General features: G+C 38.7%; 1 protein-coding gene across 2 annotated transcripts in view; it reads right to left on the bottom strand.

Annotated features, from left to right (window-relative positions):
• DNAH6 (dynein axonemal heavy chain 6) overlaps positions 1 to 12,484 on the bottom strand; it is a 248,852-nt gene extending 236,368 nt beyond the window's left edge. Inside the window, exons 1-4 of one of the 2 annotated variants that reach the window (XM_019756389.2) lie at positions 11,685 to 12,484; positions 10,207 to 10,439; positions 3,890 to 4,060; positions 342 to 604 (exon numbers count right to left, since the gene is read on the bottom strand). In XM_019756389.2, the coding sequence (XP_019611948.2) occupies positions 342 to 604; positions 3,890 to 4,060; positions 10,207 to 10,431 (659 nt within the window). In that variant the 5' untranslated portion in view covers positions 10,432 to 10,439; positions 11,685 to 12,484. The remainder of the gene's footprint in view (positions 1 to 341; positions 605 to 3,889; positions 4,061 to 10,206; positions 10,440 to 11,684) is intronic. The other variant, XM_074332256.1, reaches the window with a different exon arrangement.
• Between the last annotated feature and the right edge of the window lie 1,036 nt (positions 12,485 to 13,520).

The raw sequence follows: 13,520 nt of genomic DNA, 5'->3' as shown, positions 1-13,520 counted from the left end.
AATGAATCACACATCATTTACTTGTTATACATTTCTATCTTCTTTTCTCAGTAATCACAAAATACCAAAACTATGTTTGTAATACTGATAAAAAATAGATTACATCATATAAACATATGAGAAGCACAGCAGTATGCTACTCCATAAATTGTTAATGTCTATAAATAAATGACAAATAAATGGAAAAAATAAAATTCTTTCGATTAAGATTCATTTACCATTGGATGATAACCAAAATTATTTTGGATCATATTTATCATGAATAATCAATTATGGATAGCATTTGCAATCTTGTATGCAATTTTTAATGTTAATAAATTGCTTCATAAAAGAGAACTTACTTCAGATTATATCTGTCATAGTCGATGGAAGACCTTGGCACTGCAGGGATCATATAAAGAAATCCAAGATGTTCATTTTCACGTATTATTTTAATGATTTGCAAGGGATTACGTACATTGGCTTTAACGACATCTTCCCGATCATGGAAAATGTACTTAGGGAAAGTTGAGGAACTAGTCCCATAAAGACTTCTTTTTCCAATTCTGGTACGTGGAAGTTTAGGAGGAGAGGGAGAGAATATCTCAGCAGAAGGCCATTGGATCTAAATAAAGCCATTTAAAAAAAAAATTAATTTTTGCAAAACAAAAGCTATAAAAAAGTGACAAAATATTAATCTCAAGGAGCATTCTCTCTACTTCCTGAGATGTCCAGGGCTCAAAGGCAAGCATTTTAGAACTGCAAATTTTCAAACAATTTGAAGTGTTTATTCCTTCCAAGGCAGTGATATTCTTTCTCAGTACTCCCTACCCAGACGCCCATCCCCTTACCAAAAAGCAGCCATGGGTCAGCTCCTATTGCCTTTTCCTCTCCTGTAACTCAATGTTGATTACACTGAAATACTATCATCTCTCTGGTGTTCATGGAAACCCACCACTCTCCGTCCTCAGATGCTCTGCATGTATGCTGACTGTGGCCTCTCCTCTCCCTGCAAACTCCTCACCTTGTTTTGACAACCTGATGCTTTTCAGTGAGTGAAATCTTAGACAGCTGTAATCATAACTCATAATAAACTATAGATTTTTGTGAATGTGAGGGGTGGTTACATTGAGTACTGGGAATCATTATGTAATAGCCTTGGAGAAGCATACACATTATTAACTCATAACTGCCTATTCTGGACACCACTGCTTCTCACATTTAACTGTGCATGTGAAATACCTGGGTGTCCTACTAAAATGAAGATTCTGTCAGTCGGTCTGGGGTGAAGCCGGAGATTCTGCATTTCTAACCTGCTCCCAGGAGATGTGGATGCTCTGGCCCATGGATCACACTAAGCATCAAGGCTTAGTTTACACACCATGTTCACACACATGAGCTTTGCTCTATTCCCTGGGTTCCACTGTCTGAATTCTCAATGCCACTCACACTCCTTTATTCCTCTTCCACAAACTTTGGGGCAGTAACACCCACATCCCCTCTCCTATGGAGGAAGTTGGTAACCCTGTTTGAGGAAATTTGACACTAACTCCAACAGTCATCACCTTGTCTCGCTGACAGTACACAGGTAACTGGCTTTAAGATAAAAGAATCACCATCGCAGACCTCCTTTGTTGAATAATTGATGTAAGTACATAAATTATATCTTTATTGACTGTTAGCATAGCTAATAGAGGCTGCATAGCTACAAGGGACTTATTATCATAAGCTTTGTGGAACAATTTCCAGAAAGTTTGTATTCACAGGGATCATTATTACCCATCTTTAAATAAATATACCATGCTGAATAGAAGTTTGAGAAGAGAATCCTGGAAAGTTCAGAGGTGAAGGAAATACATCTTTGAAGTCAAGATATAAAAAGTGCTTCTTTCACTTATTAGCCAGGGATAGCAGCAACAGCACTGCTTTTTTATGGAAAAGAATAGACACAAACACAGAACCAGAGAAAATACATATTACCTTGGTCCAATGTTGCAACAAGGGCTATAGTCAACTTCAACATTTTTGTGAGACTATAGTATTAATATTTTAACAGAAAATGCATTTATTTTCTTTGTTATTTCCTTTTAAAAGTTTTACCGCATTCAAAATGAAAGACTTCTTCAACAATAGGCCTACACATTTTCATCTGAGTACAATTTCTAATTACAGAGATATTGTAGGTTCAGTTCCAGACCCCCATAATAAAGTGAGTGTTGTAATAAAGCAAATTGTAATCTTTTTCCTGTTGGAGGGTCTTGCCTTCTATTTGTGAAAAACACAAGCGCGATAAAGCGAAGTGCAATGAAACGAAGCATGCCTGTGTATATCTCAGTGGGAAGACGTGATTCAATTTAAGTAGTCACATACTCGTAAGTTTAGATTTTGTGGGGGTAGGAGGGGGAATAAAATAAGCATTTATTTACAAAGTGTAGAACACCTGTAGTACTCCTCTGTGATGGATGCCCAGTCCAATTTTATACGTCCGTCTTTCTTAATTACCAGAAGTGAAGCCTCCAACTGCCCTTCCTTTATCTTCCAGGAAATCCTCACTGTTGCATTTCCATTCTAAACTCATTCTGAGAAATCAATACTCCCCCAAATGACCCTCTTCTTAGAATAAATACCCTTCTCCTTTTATATGGCATATCCCCTTTCTTTCAAATTTCCCTTAAACCCCTAACTCTGTACGTAATTCTTAGTTACAGCTACAATCAAGTATAACCCATACTTAACATTCCTTTCCAGCTTCCTCCCTTCATCCCACTTACCCATACAATTTTTCTGCTCTTCTTTAAATGCAAGCTCTTGAAGCCCACTTTTTACCAAATTAATTAATTTATAGGCAAACAGATCTTTCCTGGCCCTACTTAGGACAGCTCGTTCTCTCTTTCTACTTCAAAGAAACCAAATTAACTAAGGCTATACAGTTTTATACTGTTTATCATGTAGCATTCTCTCAGGATTATGTCACCCAGACCCACAGTTAGCCTCCTTCCAGCTGGCTTCTCAGGCTCCCAATTCTCCCGCCTCATCTGCCTCATTAACTTTCCACTCATTCCTTGAAGTTTAGAGCAGCTCCTTAGAGTAGGTTTTCCTCCACAGACCATGCCCCTGGACATCAGGTTTAAGCATTTCTTCTACGCAGTTCTCCATCATTTTATATATTAAATGACCAAGGAGAGCTCTTATTATACCTTGAGTGTTCACTTGTCCATCTGCCCACCCCCCGATTCTGAAATCCTTGAGGACAGAACTTGTCCTCAACTCTTCATTTCTAGCACCCTAGCCCAATGCCCGAAAGACAATTAGCACTCACTGAAATGTTTAACAAATGTCAAAGGATCCTCTCAATATAATGCTCAGAGAAATCTTGGCTCTATTGGCATTTTTATTGAGTGTGTCCTCTACACTTTCTCCCATTTCTGTTTCTTTAATTATCTACAGGTATTTATATAAAGCCATACTCTGGTGATTTCTCCCCAGAGCTACTATTCATTTGTTGCATGTAAGGCAACTTCCCACTCTACCACTCTCACTAGTTACAAAAGTTGTCTCTCTGCCTGGTACAGTTTCTATTTTATTGTTCTTTCCCGAGGTTTTCAAAGATTGCCATTTTTGGGAATAATGATGAAAATTTCATAAAAATTAAAATACTATTATGTCTTCTTTTTACATGCAAGAGATCAGAAGACACTGTGCAGATGCTAAAAGATTCCTTTATGATTTTCCTCTACTGTCCAAACTTTCCTTCAATAGGAAGAACGTAGAAAGACTGGATTCCCCAAATCCATTATACAGCCTGATAGAAGAAGATTTGGCCATTATTCTTGTGTTAAAAGCATGTTAACAGTACTATATAAAACTAAAATTTATTAAAAGAATTAATTAAGTACTTTCAATACTATACCTGTTGTTTTTTTTCCACATCTTTATGCTCAAGAAACTGAGTAAGTGATTTGATAGACTTTTCTTCTGTGCTTTCTGTAGGTTTTAAGACTCCAGAAGTGATCATCGGAAGTCGCTTCTGTTCATATAAGTATTCTGGTCTCTTATGATCTTGGTAGACCTTTAGCACTGGCTTTGGGGAATAAAGAGACATGTTAATGTTTTTAATATTAACGTGAATTTGTTTTATTCTTCACTACCTTTGGACTCTATCCTTGTTGGAAATTGATTTTCTCCTGGGACCAATTTCCTATTCAAACCACAATCATTGTAGCTGCTATCACTATTGTTTGTCCATGACCCACTGCTCGACTAGACTTTTCTAGTTGTTTCCCATTAATTCTGTACTTTAAATATTACAATAGCTACTGTGGGAAGAAGCATACAATCCCCCAACTCTCCCGAACAGACATAAATCATTTCCCGTAGCTATCACTGATTGAAGATCTGAAAAAATGGTGGCATTATCTTATGTCAATCTAATTTCAAACTAAGGCAGTAAAAATTCAGGTTTTAACATAATAAACTAAATCAAGGAATTCACTATAATGGCTTTAAGTTCTAAGCATTATGAGTGTAGCATGATAGCTAATCTCTTATACATGGCAGTGAGAAAAAAAGCCTGAGAGTAAGTGTAGTAAATAGCTGTTAAATTTTCAGGTATATGTAAATTACATTTGGTTTTGGTTAAAAATACCTCTTGAGTTATTACTGAAGAAAAGAAAAGACTAGCTGGCGCTATAGTAATGAAGGTGGGAGGGGGATCTCACCTATGTAACAACGTGGAAAAGAAATATAGACCAGAATCACAAGTTAAGAAGAGGGAAAGGGGGTCCACGATGGAGGTGTAGGAAGACCCTGGACTCACATCCCAAGGACACACCAAGTATACACCTACAATAGACCTGAAGAATGACCGAGCGCAGATTTAACAGATTCTGCAGAACAAATGAGAGAGGGACCACATAGAGCAAGGTAGGAGAGAGGGAGATGCAGTAACCATGGGAACCCTCCCCCAGTGGAGTAATCTGCAGTAGGGAGGAATATCATTTAGAGACCCACGTGCAGAATCGCCTGCTCTAGGGCACAGCAATAGAACAGTGTTTTAAAGAGCACACAGACTATACATGGAAAAAAAAAAAAAAAACACCCAAAACTATTTACTAATCCCAAGACGACTACCAAATGACTGGGGAACTGCAGGAACTCTCCAAAATCAGGGTTGCCAGTGAGTGCCATTTCTTATGTTCCCCTTCCACCTAGTTAGCGCAGGTGGGACCTTGGTCCAAGTGCTCTATCCAGCCTACAAGGCTGCCACAGTGTGCCCTGGGCCACCTCAGCCAGCACTCACTCCAGACCCAGCTAGGTGGCCTGACAAGGTGGCCCAGAAGCCACAGGGCCTGGGCCTTTCCCCATGCCTGCTCCATACCTAGCCAGCTGGCTTGCCAGGGTGCCCCCAGAACCACGTGCCCCAGCCATTTGAGCCACACCTGACCCAGGTTTGGGCAGCCAGCCTGCCAGGACACCCCTGGCACTCCACATGCCTGCCTAGGCTCCAGTTAGCCTGCCAAAGCTCCCTGGCATGTGCAGCCTACACAAAAGTCACTCCTACACAAGGCCACTCCTTCAAGATCAAGAGAGGCAGAAACAAATACAGAAAGTCAAACAAAATAAGGAGATAAAGGAATATATTCCAAATGAAAGAATAAGAAAAAAATCCCAGAACAAAAATGAAATAAATAATAAAATAAAGATAACTAATAAAATGAAGATAAGTAATTTTCCTGATAAAGAATTCAACATTTAATCCAATCATTCTTTATCCAATCATTCATGGATGGACATGTAGATTATTTCCATGTCTTGGATATTGTAAATAATGCTGCAATGAACATAGGGGTACATATATCTTTATAAATTAGTGTTTTCATATTTTTGGTTAAATACTCAGAAGAAAAATTGCTGGATCACATGGTAGTTCTAGTTTTAATTTTTAAAGGAAACTCCAGACCATTTCTATAGTGGCTGCACCAATTTACATTCCCACCAACAGTGTATGAGTGTTCCCTTTTCTCCACATCCTCTCCAACACTAGTTATTTCTTGTCTTTTTGATAATAGCCATTCTAACAGATGTAAGGTAATATCTCAGTGTGATTTTGACCTATATTTCCCTAATAAGTAGTGATATTGAACATCTTTTCATATGTCTATTGGCTTTCATATGTCTGTATGACTTCTTTGGAAAAATGTCTGTTTAGATCCTCTGCCCATTTTTAAATTAGATTTCTTGTTGTTATTAAGTTGTATGAGTTCTCTATGTAGTTTGGATATTAACCCCTTATCAGAAGTAGCATTTGCAATTAAAAAGATGAAATATTGCCATTTGTGACAACGTGGATGGATCTTGAGAGTATATTGCTAAATGAAATAAGTCAGATGGAAAAGCAAAAAAACCTATAATTTCACTCATATATGCACTATAAAACAAAAAGAAATAAACTAACAAAACAAACTCATACATAGATAAAAATAACAGAATGGTGGTTACCAGAGGGAAAAGGGGAGTAGAAGGAGGGCAAATTTGAAAAACTGATATGAAAAGGCAAATAACCTAATTTTAAAGTGGAAAAAGGTTATGACTAGAATCCACAAAATAAGTCACATATATGCCAATGAATGAATGAAAATATACTTAACCATTAATAGATGAAAATTACAACAACATGATGCCATTTCACATATCTGTCTAGCAAAAACAAAAGAATTGACAGTATCAGGCTTGGCAAAGATGTGGGTAAATAGGCCCTGTCATACACTGTAGGTGGAAAGACTAAACTGGTGAAATCTTAGAGTGCAATTGGGCAATATTTTTCAAAATTAAAGATATACATATTTTATGACCTATAAAATGACACTTCTAGGAATCCATCTTTATGTGTACAAAGGAAAGACCATTCAATGTAGTCTTATCTAAAATAACAAAATAAAAATGACAACAAAAAATATAACCTGAACTCCCATCAATAGGAGACCAGTTAAAGGATACTATATCATGGCGTTATCCATGCAACAAAATACGGTGCAGCGTCAGAAAAGATACCTCTGTATGCATGGATTTCTATATATTAATATTTAAGTGAAATAAGCACTTTGAAGATCAGTATGTATTGTATAATCTTACTTTAAAGCTATATATGTTTATACGCACACTCACATATACACATATATGTTTGAATAAACATATAAAGCAGCCCGAAGGGCAACCACAAATAATAGTAGTTGATGTCTGAGGGCGGAAGTGAGAATTTTCACTATTTACTTTATGCACTTTCACTGCTTCTTCACATGGATTTATAATTATCCAAGCACATAAATGGATTCTTCTGATCCGTAGTCAGACGCGTTATCCATTGCGCCACTGGCCCCGTACATAAATGGATTCTTATAATTAGACATTTTCAGACAAAATTGTTCAGGACCCTAGGCATTTACTTTAAAAATAATAAAACTATATTAATACAGGCATATCTCATTTTATTGTGCTTGCTTTATCACGCTTTGCCAATATTGTTTTCTACATCTTCAAGGTTTGTGGCAACCCTGCTTCGAGCAACTCTGTTGGCGCCATTGTCCCAACAGGTTCAGATGATGGTTAGCAGTTTTTAGCAATAAAGTAGTTTTTAATTAAGGTATTAGTTTTTCAGACATATGCTATTGCACACTTAATAGATTACAGCAGAGTGTAAACATAACTTTCATATGCACTGGGAAAGGAAAAAGTTCATGTGACTCACTGTATTGTGATATTCACTTTACCATGATGGTCTGGAACCAAACACAGTATCTCTGAGGTATGCCTGTATACATATTACTACACATAGTACTCTTTCTGAAGTTCCCAGTATTGAATGCTACACTAATATCCAAAACAGCCTTACAACCTACATAGTTAAGTATCTGTATTGTACATAATTCTAGAAGAATTTCTGGTGAAGATCCACCAGAAAATTTTGTTTGCCACTATATCCCTCCTTCCTCAAACTACTTAGAACTCACAATTTTTTCAATAAGTAATTGTGTTTATAACTTCATAAATAAGTCTTGTTACCTTAAGCGGAAAGAACGGGGCCACTGAGAGAGAAGAGCGGAGGAATGGAAGGAAGAAGTAAGGGAAAACAAAGAAGGAGGTGATGAGATCATTCTTAAGAAAAGAACCAGCTACCAGACTGGCCAGAACTCGATTTTGGTGGCTGATAGCAGACCCAGGACGCCATCTTGCCCCTCAAATTTAGCTAATTGTAATTGACTATAATATTGTTATCATTACAGGGAGGGAAAATCTCCATCCCTCTATGTTGCCAACTCCAAGAAACATCATAATTAAAGTGCCAAAGGTTAAAGACAAAGAAACAATCTTCAAAGCAGCAAAAGAAGTTAGTTACCTAGAAGAGAGCTTCCATAAGTCTATCAGCTGATTTCTCAACAGAAACTTTGCAGGCCAGAAGGGATTGGCAAGAAACACAAAGTGATAAAAAGCAAGGACCCACATCCAAGATTACTCTACTAGGCAATTTTATCATTTAGAATGGAAGGAGAAATAAAGACCTTCTCAGACAAGAAAAACTAAAGGGGTTCATCACCACCAAACCAGAATTTTAAGGAATCTTAGAGGGACTTCTTTAAGATGGAAAGAAAGGAAGGAAGGAAGGAAGGAAGGAAGGAAGGAAGGAAGGAAGGAAGGAAGGAAGGAAAGAAAAAGAAAAGATCACAAATATGAATAATAAAATGGCAATAACTACATATCTATCAAAATTTACTTTAAATACAAATGGATTAAATGCTCCAATCAAAAGATAGCATGGCTTAATGAATAAGAAAACAAGACCTGTACATATGAAGCTTACAAGAGACTTACTTCATATATTAAGGCACGCACAGACTGAAAGTACAGGGTTGGAAAATAATATTCCATGAAAATAGAAACAAGGGAAAAAAAAGCTGGGATAGCAATACTTATGCCAGACAAAATAGACTGTAAAACAAAGGCTATGACAAGAGACAAAGAAAGACCCAGTAATCCCACTTCAGGGTATTTATCTGAAGAAACCCAAAACGCTACTTCAAGGGGACATGTGCATCCGTATGTTCATAGCAACATTGTTTACAACGGCCAAGATGTGGAGGCAGCCTGGGTGTCTGTCAATGGAAGAATTAATGAAAAGTAGGTAGTACATATATACAATGGAATATTGCTCAGCCATGGAAGGAAATAGGTTCTTGCCATCTGTGGCAGCATGGATGAACCTGGAGGGTGTTATGCTGAGCAGAGTGTCAGACAGAGAAAGACAGATGCAGTGTGATTTCGCTTATATGTGGAATCTAAAGAACAAAATAAACAAACAAACAAAATAGAAATAAACCCACAGATACAGAGAACATTTTGATGGTTGCCAGATAGGAGGGAGGTTGAGAGGGTAGGTGAAAAAGCCAAAGGGATTAAGTACAAATTGTTTGTTACAAAGTAGTGATGAGGATGTAGGGTATAGCATAAGGAATATACTCAGTAATATTGTAATAAGTACATATGGTGTCAGATGGATACTAGGTTTATCAGGGTGATAGATGGGAGGGAATTGGGGGGCGGGGTGAAAAAGGTGAAGGGATTAAGAAGTACAAAATTGATAGCTACAAAATGGTCATGGGGATGTAAAGTAAAGCACAGGGAATATAGTCAACAATGTGATAACAACTATGTGTAGTGCCAGGTTGGTACTAGACTAGTCAGGGGAATCACTTCTTAAATTATACAAATGTCTAACCACTATGCTATACATCTGAAATTAATATAAAATAATAGTGAACGTCAACTGTAATTGAAAATTTTAAAAAGTGGTGGAAAAGGTATAGGGAAATAAGAGGTCCAAATTTCCAGGTACAAAACAAATAAGTCATGGGGATGTAATGGACACCATGGGGAATATAGTCAATAATATTGTGATAGCATGGTAAGGTGTCAGAGGGTTGCTGGACTTATCACGGTGATCACTTCTTTAGGTATATAAATGTTTAGGAATAACTATGCTGTACACCTGAAACTGATATAATGTTGTATGTTAGGTATGTTTTTTAATAAAAATGTTAAAAAAAAACCCAAGTCTTAACTTTTAGATTTTCATTCCTTCTTTGTTGTGAGTCTCAAAATACTTTCATTCCCCAAAGCAATTTTGCAACTTCCTCTGTAGCCAAAAGTCACTAGGGTGCTAGTTTTCGAACTTACCAGAGGCTCTAGTTTTATAGGCTGCTGTCGTTTTCTTGTCCTCTCCTGGGCTTTTGTAGTGTGACTGAACACCAGGACTTGTGTATCAGCTTCATTTTCTGTGGGTGTTATAAAACTCGGTCTTCCCTTTACCTTTATACTATTCAATCTTGTAAGCATAGGGTTTTCCACCTGCTCTTTAGTAGTTTTTAGGTTGAAGTCAATCTTTGAGTTGTGAAAAGCCATCCTCACTTCTGAAAGTGTAGGGTCAGGAAAAGACAAATGAAAAGTAGAACAAAAGGACGGGGGATATGGGGCTAGTCGAGGGGCCTTTAAGAACTAAAGAGAGCTAAATTTGCTCACTCTAAAGAAAACCCAGGAAAGTTATCCCATTCTTCCCAAATGGAGGACTTGAACGAGAGGAATGAAAATTAGAATTGTTCCTGGCTTTCAAGAAGCCCTGTAGTTTCTTGAACCCAGGAATTTTCATTTCTAACAAGTTTTTGGGTGATGCTGCTGCTGCTTATGCCACTGATTTGGGGACCACACTGGTCTAGATTGGAAGAACGCAGGGAAGTGCAATTAGCATGGAGATCAATGTTTCTCACACTTGGGTATGCAAAATATCTCCTGGGAAGCTTGTTCAAAATGCTGGTAATTGTAATACAAGCAATCTGAGAAATATAGCCTAGTATTCGTGAAGGAACCAAACAAGGGAAAAAAGAATTGAGAGCTAAATCCTAAAACAGTCCTTCTGGAGCATTTACGTGCATGAGAATCACTCACTTGAACTTGTTAAAATGAAGGTTCCGATTCATACACCTTAAGTAGCAAGGTCTGAGAATACCAGAACTATAAGCCTTGTGTAGTGGTCTTGCATCCTCACCACTCACACTCCCACCCCACCAGAAAGGCAGAGATACTTCTCTTCAAAATGGTATTATGGCACATGAAGTCTTGCACCAGGCATCAGCTGGCCTAGCTTTTAGCCTAAATCTGCACTGGCCAATCAGAATATAATGCAAGTCTCCTATGCAATTTTAATTTTTCAAGTAACCACCTTCAAAAGTGCACAAAAGGAAACAGGTGAAATTAATCTCAATAACGTGCTTTATTTACCATATCCAAAATATTATCATTTCAACACGTAACCAGCACAAAACTGGTTAATGTGATATTTTATTTGTTGTTACAATGTCTTCAAAATCCAGTGTGTATTTCACATTTAGAGTACACATCAATTCAGACAGGCCCCATGTTGAAGAGCTCGGGTTTAGATCTGACCATTCAGTGTGAAATCTTGGACAATCCTATTGCTATCTCTATTCCTCATTTTCCACACGTCTGAAATGATAGGTGGGTCCTAGGGAATTACTGAAATGTCTTGCCATTGACTTTCTCTGCTTCTCTTGAGCTTTCTTTCTGTGCTCTGAAAGCCATGCTGTCTCTAGCCTAGAAGTAGGAACCCAGCCCCATAGTTAGATTTCTTCAAGACTCACCAAGTCAGACAAGAGCAATTGTCTCCGCCTAGGGTCTCCAGAGACAGAGCAAAGCCGGGCTGCGAATAGGAAGGGGCTGTAGTCGAGAATGTTTCCCGTTGCCTAGCAGCCAGCAGACCGCTGGGTGCACACTGCGCCTGTGCTCAACCTGTCGCCACGGCAACGCCTCAGCCAACCGCAGCTCTCCGGGCAGTCCAACCATCAATTTCTGGAACATTTCCTACGTCGCTCGTTGGGGAACAGCCCGCACTCTAACCCCCGGGTTCGTCCTGGGCGCTGGGAACTGCCCGGGCAGGTAGGCAGGGCGACGGAAGGACTTGGTCAGCTCTGACTGTTCCTTCGCTTATCAACCACGCTCCTTGTCCTTCCCTCCCCCTGCAGGGGTCTTTTTCTCTGTTTTCCCCTCAAGATGCTTAAGATGGACTCGACGTTCGCTTTAATCTAACTTTCTCTACTTTGAAGAATCAAGAATCTGGACAGGGGGTGCGTTGTGTAGACAGTTCGGGTCCCACTCTCAGAGGGAGCGAGCATCCTGCATCTCTGCCCCTCCCGCCCACCTCCTCCCGGGGGTGTCCTAAAGCGCAAGGAACACGGGCTTTTCTTTCCCTCAAACTCCACCGTGTGTTTTCAACTATTGTTCTTTTCCACCTGGAAGGTAATCTAGTGTCAGACGTGGCACGAGCCCGCGTTACTGTGAGTCCTCGCTCCCTATTTACCAAAGCAGACCCTGGATCTTGTTCACAATTAAGTCCCCAAACGACTGCTGCTAATGCTGTACGTAGGCGACCCCACCCAGCGCAGGTTGCTTACTGAAGATGCCTGGTCATAGTTCCTTAATAGAGGAAGCAGCCCTTTCATTTGTCCTGAGAAAATGTTACACCTGCTTTTCAACCGCCCCTTCAAGATGACATAATCACCGCTGGAACTCATTATCTTCTTTTGAGCTTTTTGGTCCCTCTTTTTTTTCTCACCTTGATATTTGTGTCTTGTCTTGAATGCCAAGCCCTACATGAAGTGCTTTACGTATGGTACAACCTGCATTTTCTCAATCTTAGCATATTCAGGTAGGTATTTTACATGCTAGGTATGACGCAGCCTACAAGGTAGAGAATCATATAACAATAGAGTTGGAAGGGAGATTACAGATCACTTAATCCAGCTTCCCCCATTTGATTAATAAGAGAACTAAGATCCAGAGAGAGCGCAAGTGATTTACTCCAGGTCAGGCAGCCAGTTGTGACAGAGACAAAAGTAGAATGCCTAATCCCTAATCGGGAACTGGAAGCAGAAAGGGAGTAACTTCAGTTTAGAAACAATTCAGAAAAACTTCAAATGTAGACATAATAAATGCTAGTTCCCTAGAGATGAAAGATACACACAAAGCCAATCAGAGCCAATAAAAGATAATAATTTATATAAACTGGAAATGAAAAAAAGAAATGCAATACCAAATCAATACCGTGTTTCCCCGAAAATAAGACCTAACCAGAAAATAAGCCCTAGCATGATTTTTCAGGATGACATCCCCTGAACATAAGCCCTAATGCGTCTTTTGGAGCAAGACTTAATATAAGACCCAGTCTTATTTTTGGGGAAACACAGTACATTAAAGCATAAAATTATAATAATCTGTAGTGTTAGATACATCCAAAAAGATTTCATTTCAGATGTGCTGTGAATATTTTAATCTGTTCCCTTCAATGTTTATGTAGTGGAGACAAAGACTATTGCTCTTCAGTCCCAGAATTTCTTTTTTAGTAAATGAAGGTGATTGTATTCTAATGTTCCCTTATACAGTTGAGAGCATTCCAAGGGCCAAGAACAGTAGAGGGCAGA

This window comes from Rhinolophus sinicus, linkage group LG05 (assembly GCF_036562045.2).
Source record: "Rhinolophus sinicus isolate RSC01 linkage group LG05, ASM3656204v1, whole genome shotgun sequence".
In the NCBI taxonomy this organism is placed as follows: domain Eukaryota; kingdom Metazoa; phylum Chordata; class Mammalia; order Chiroptera; family Rhinolophidae; genus Rhinolophus; species Rhinolophus sinicus.
This window is presented reverse-complemented; position numbering and strand designations above follow the sequence as displayed.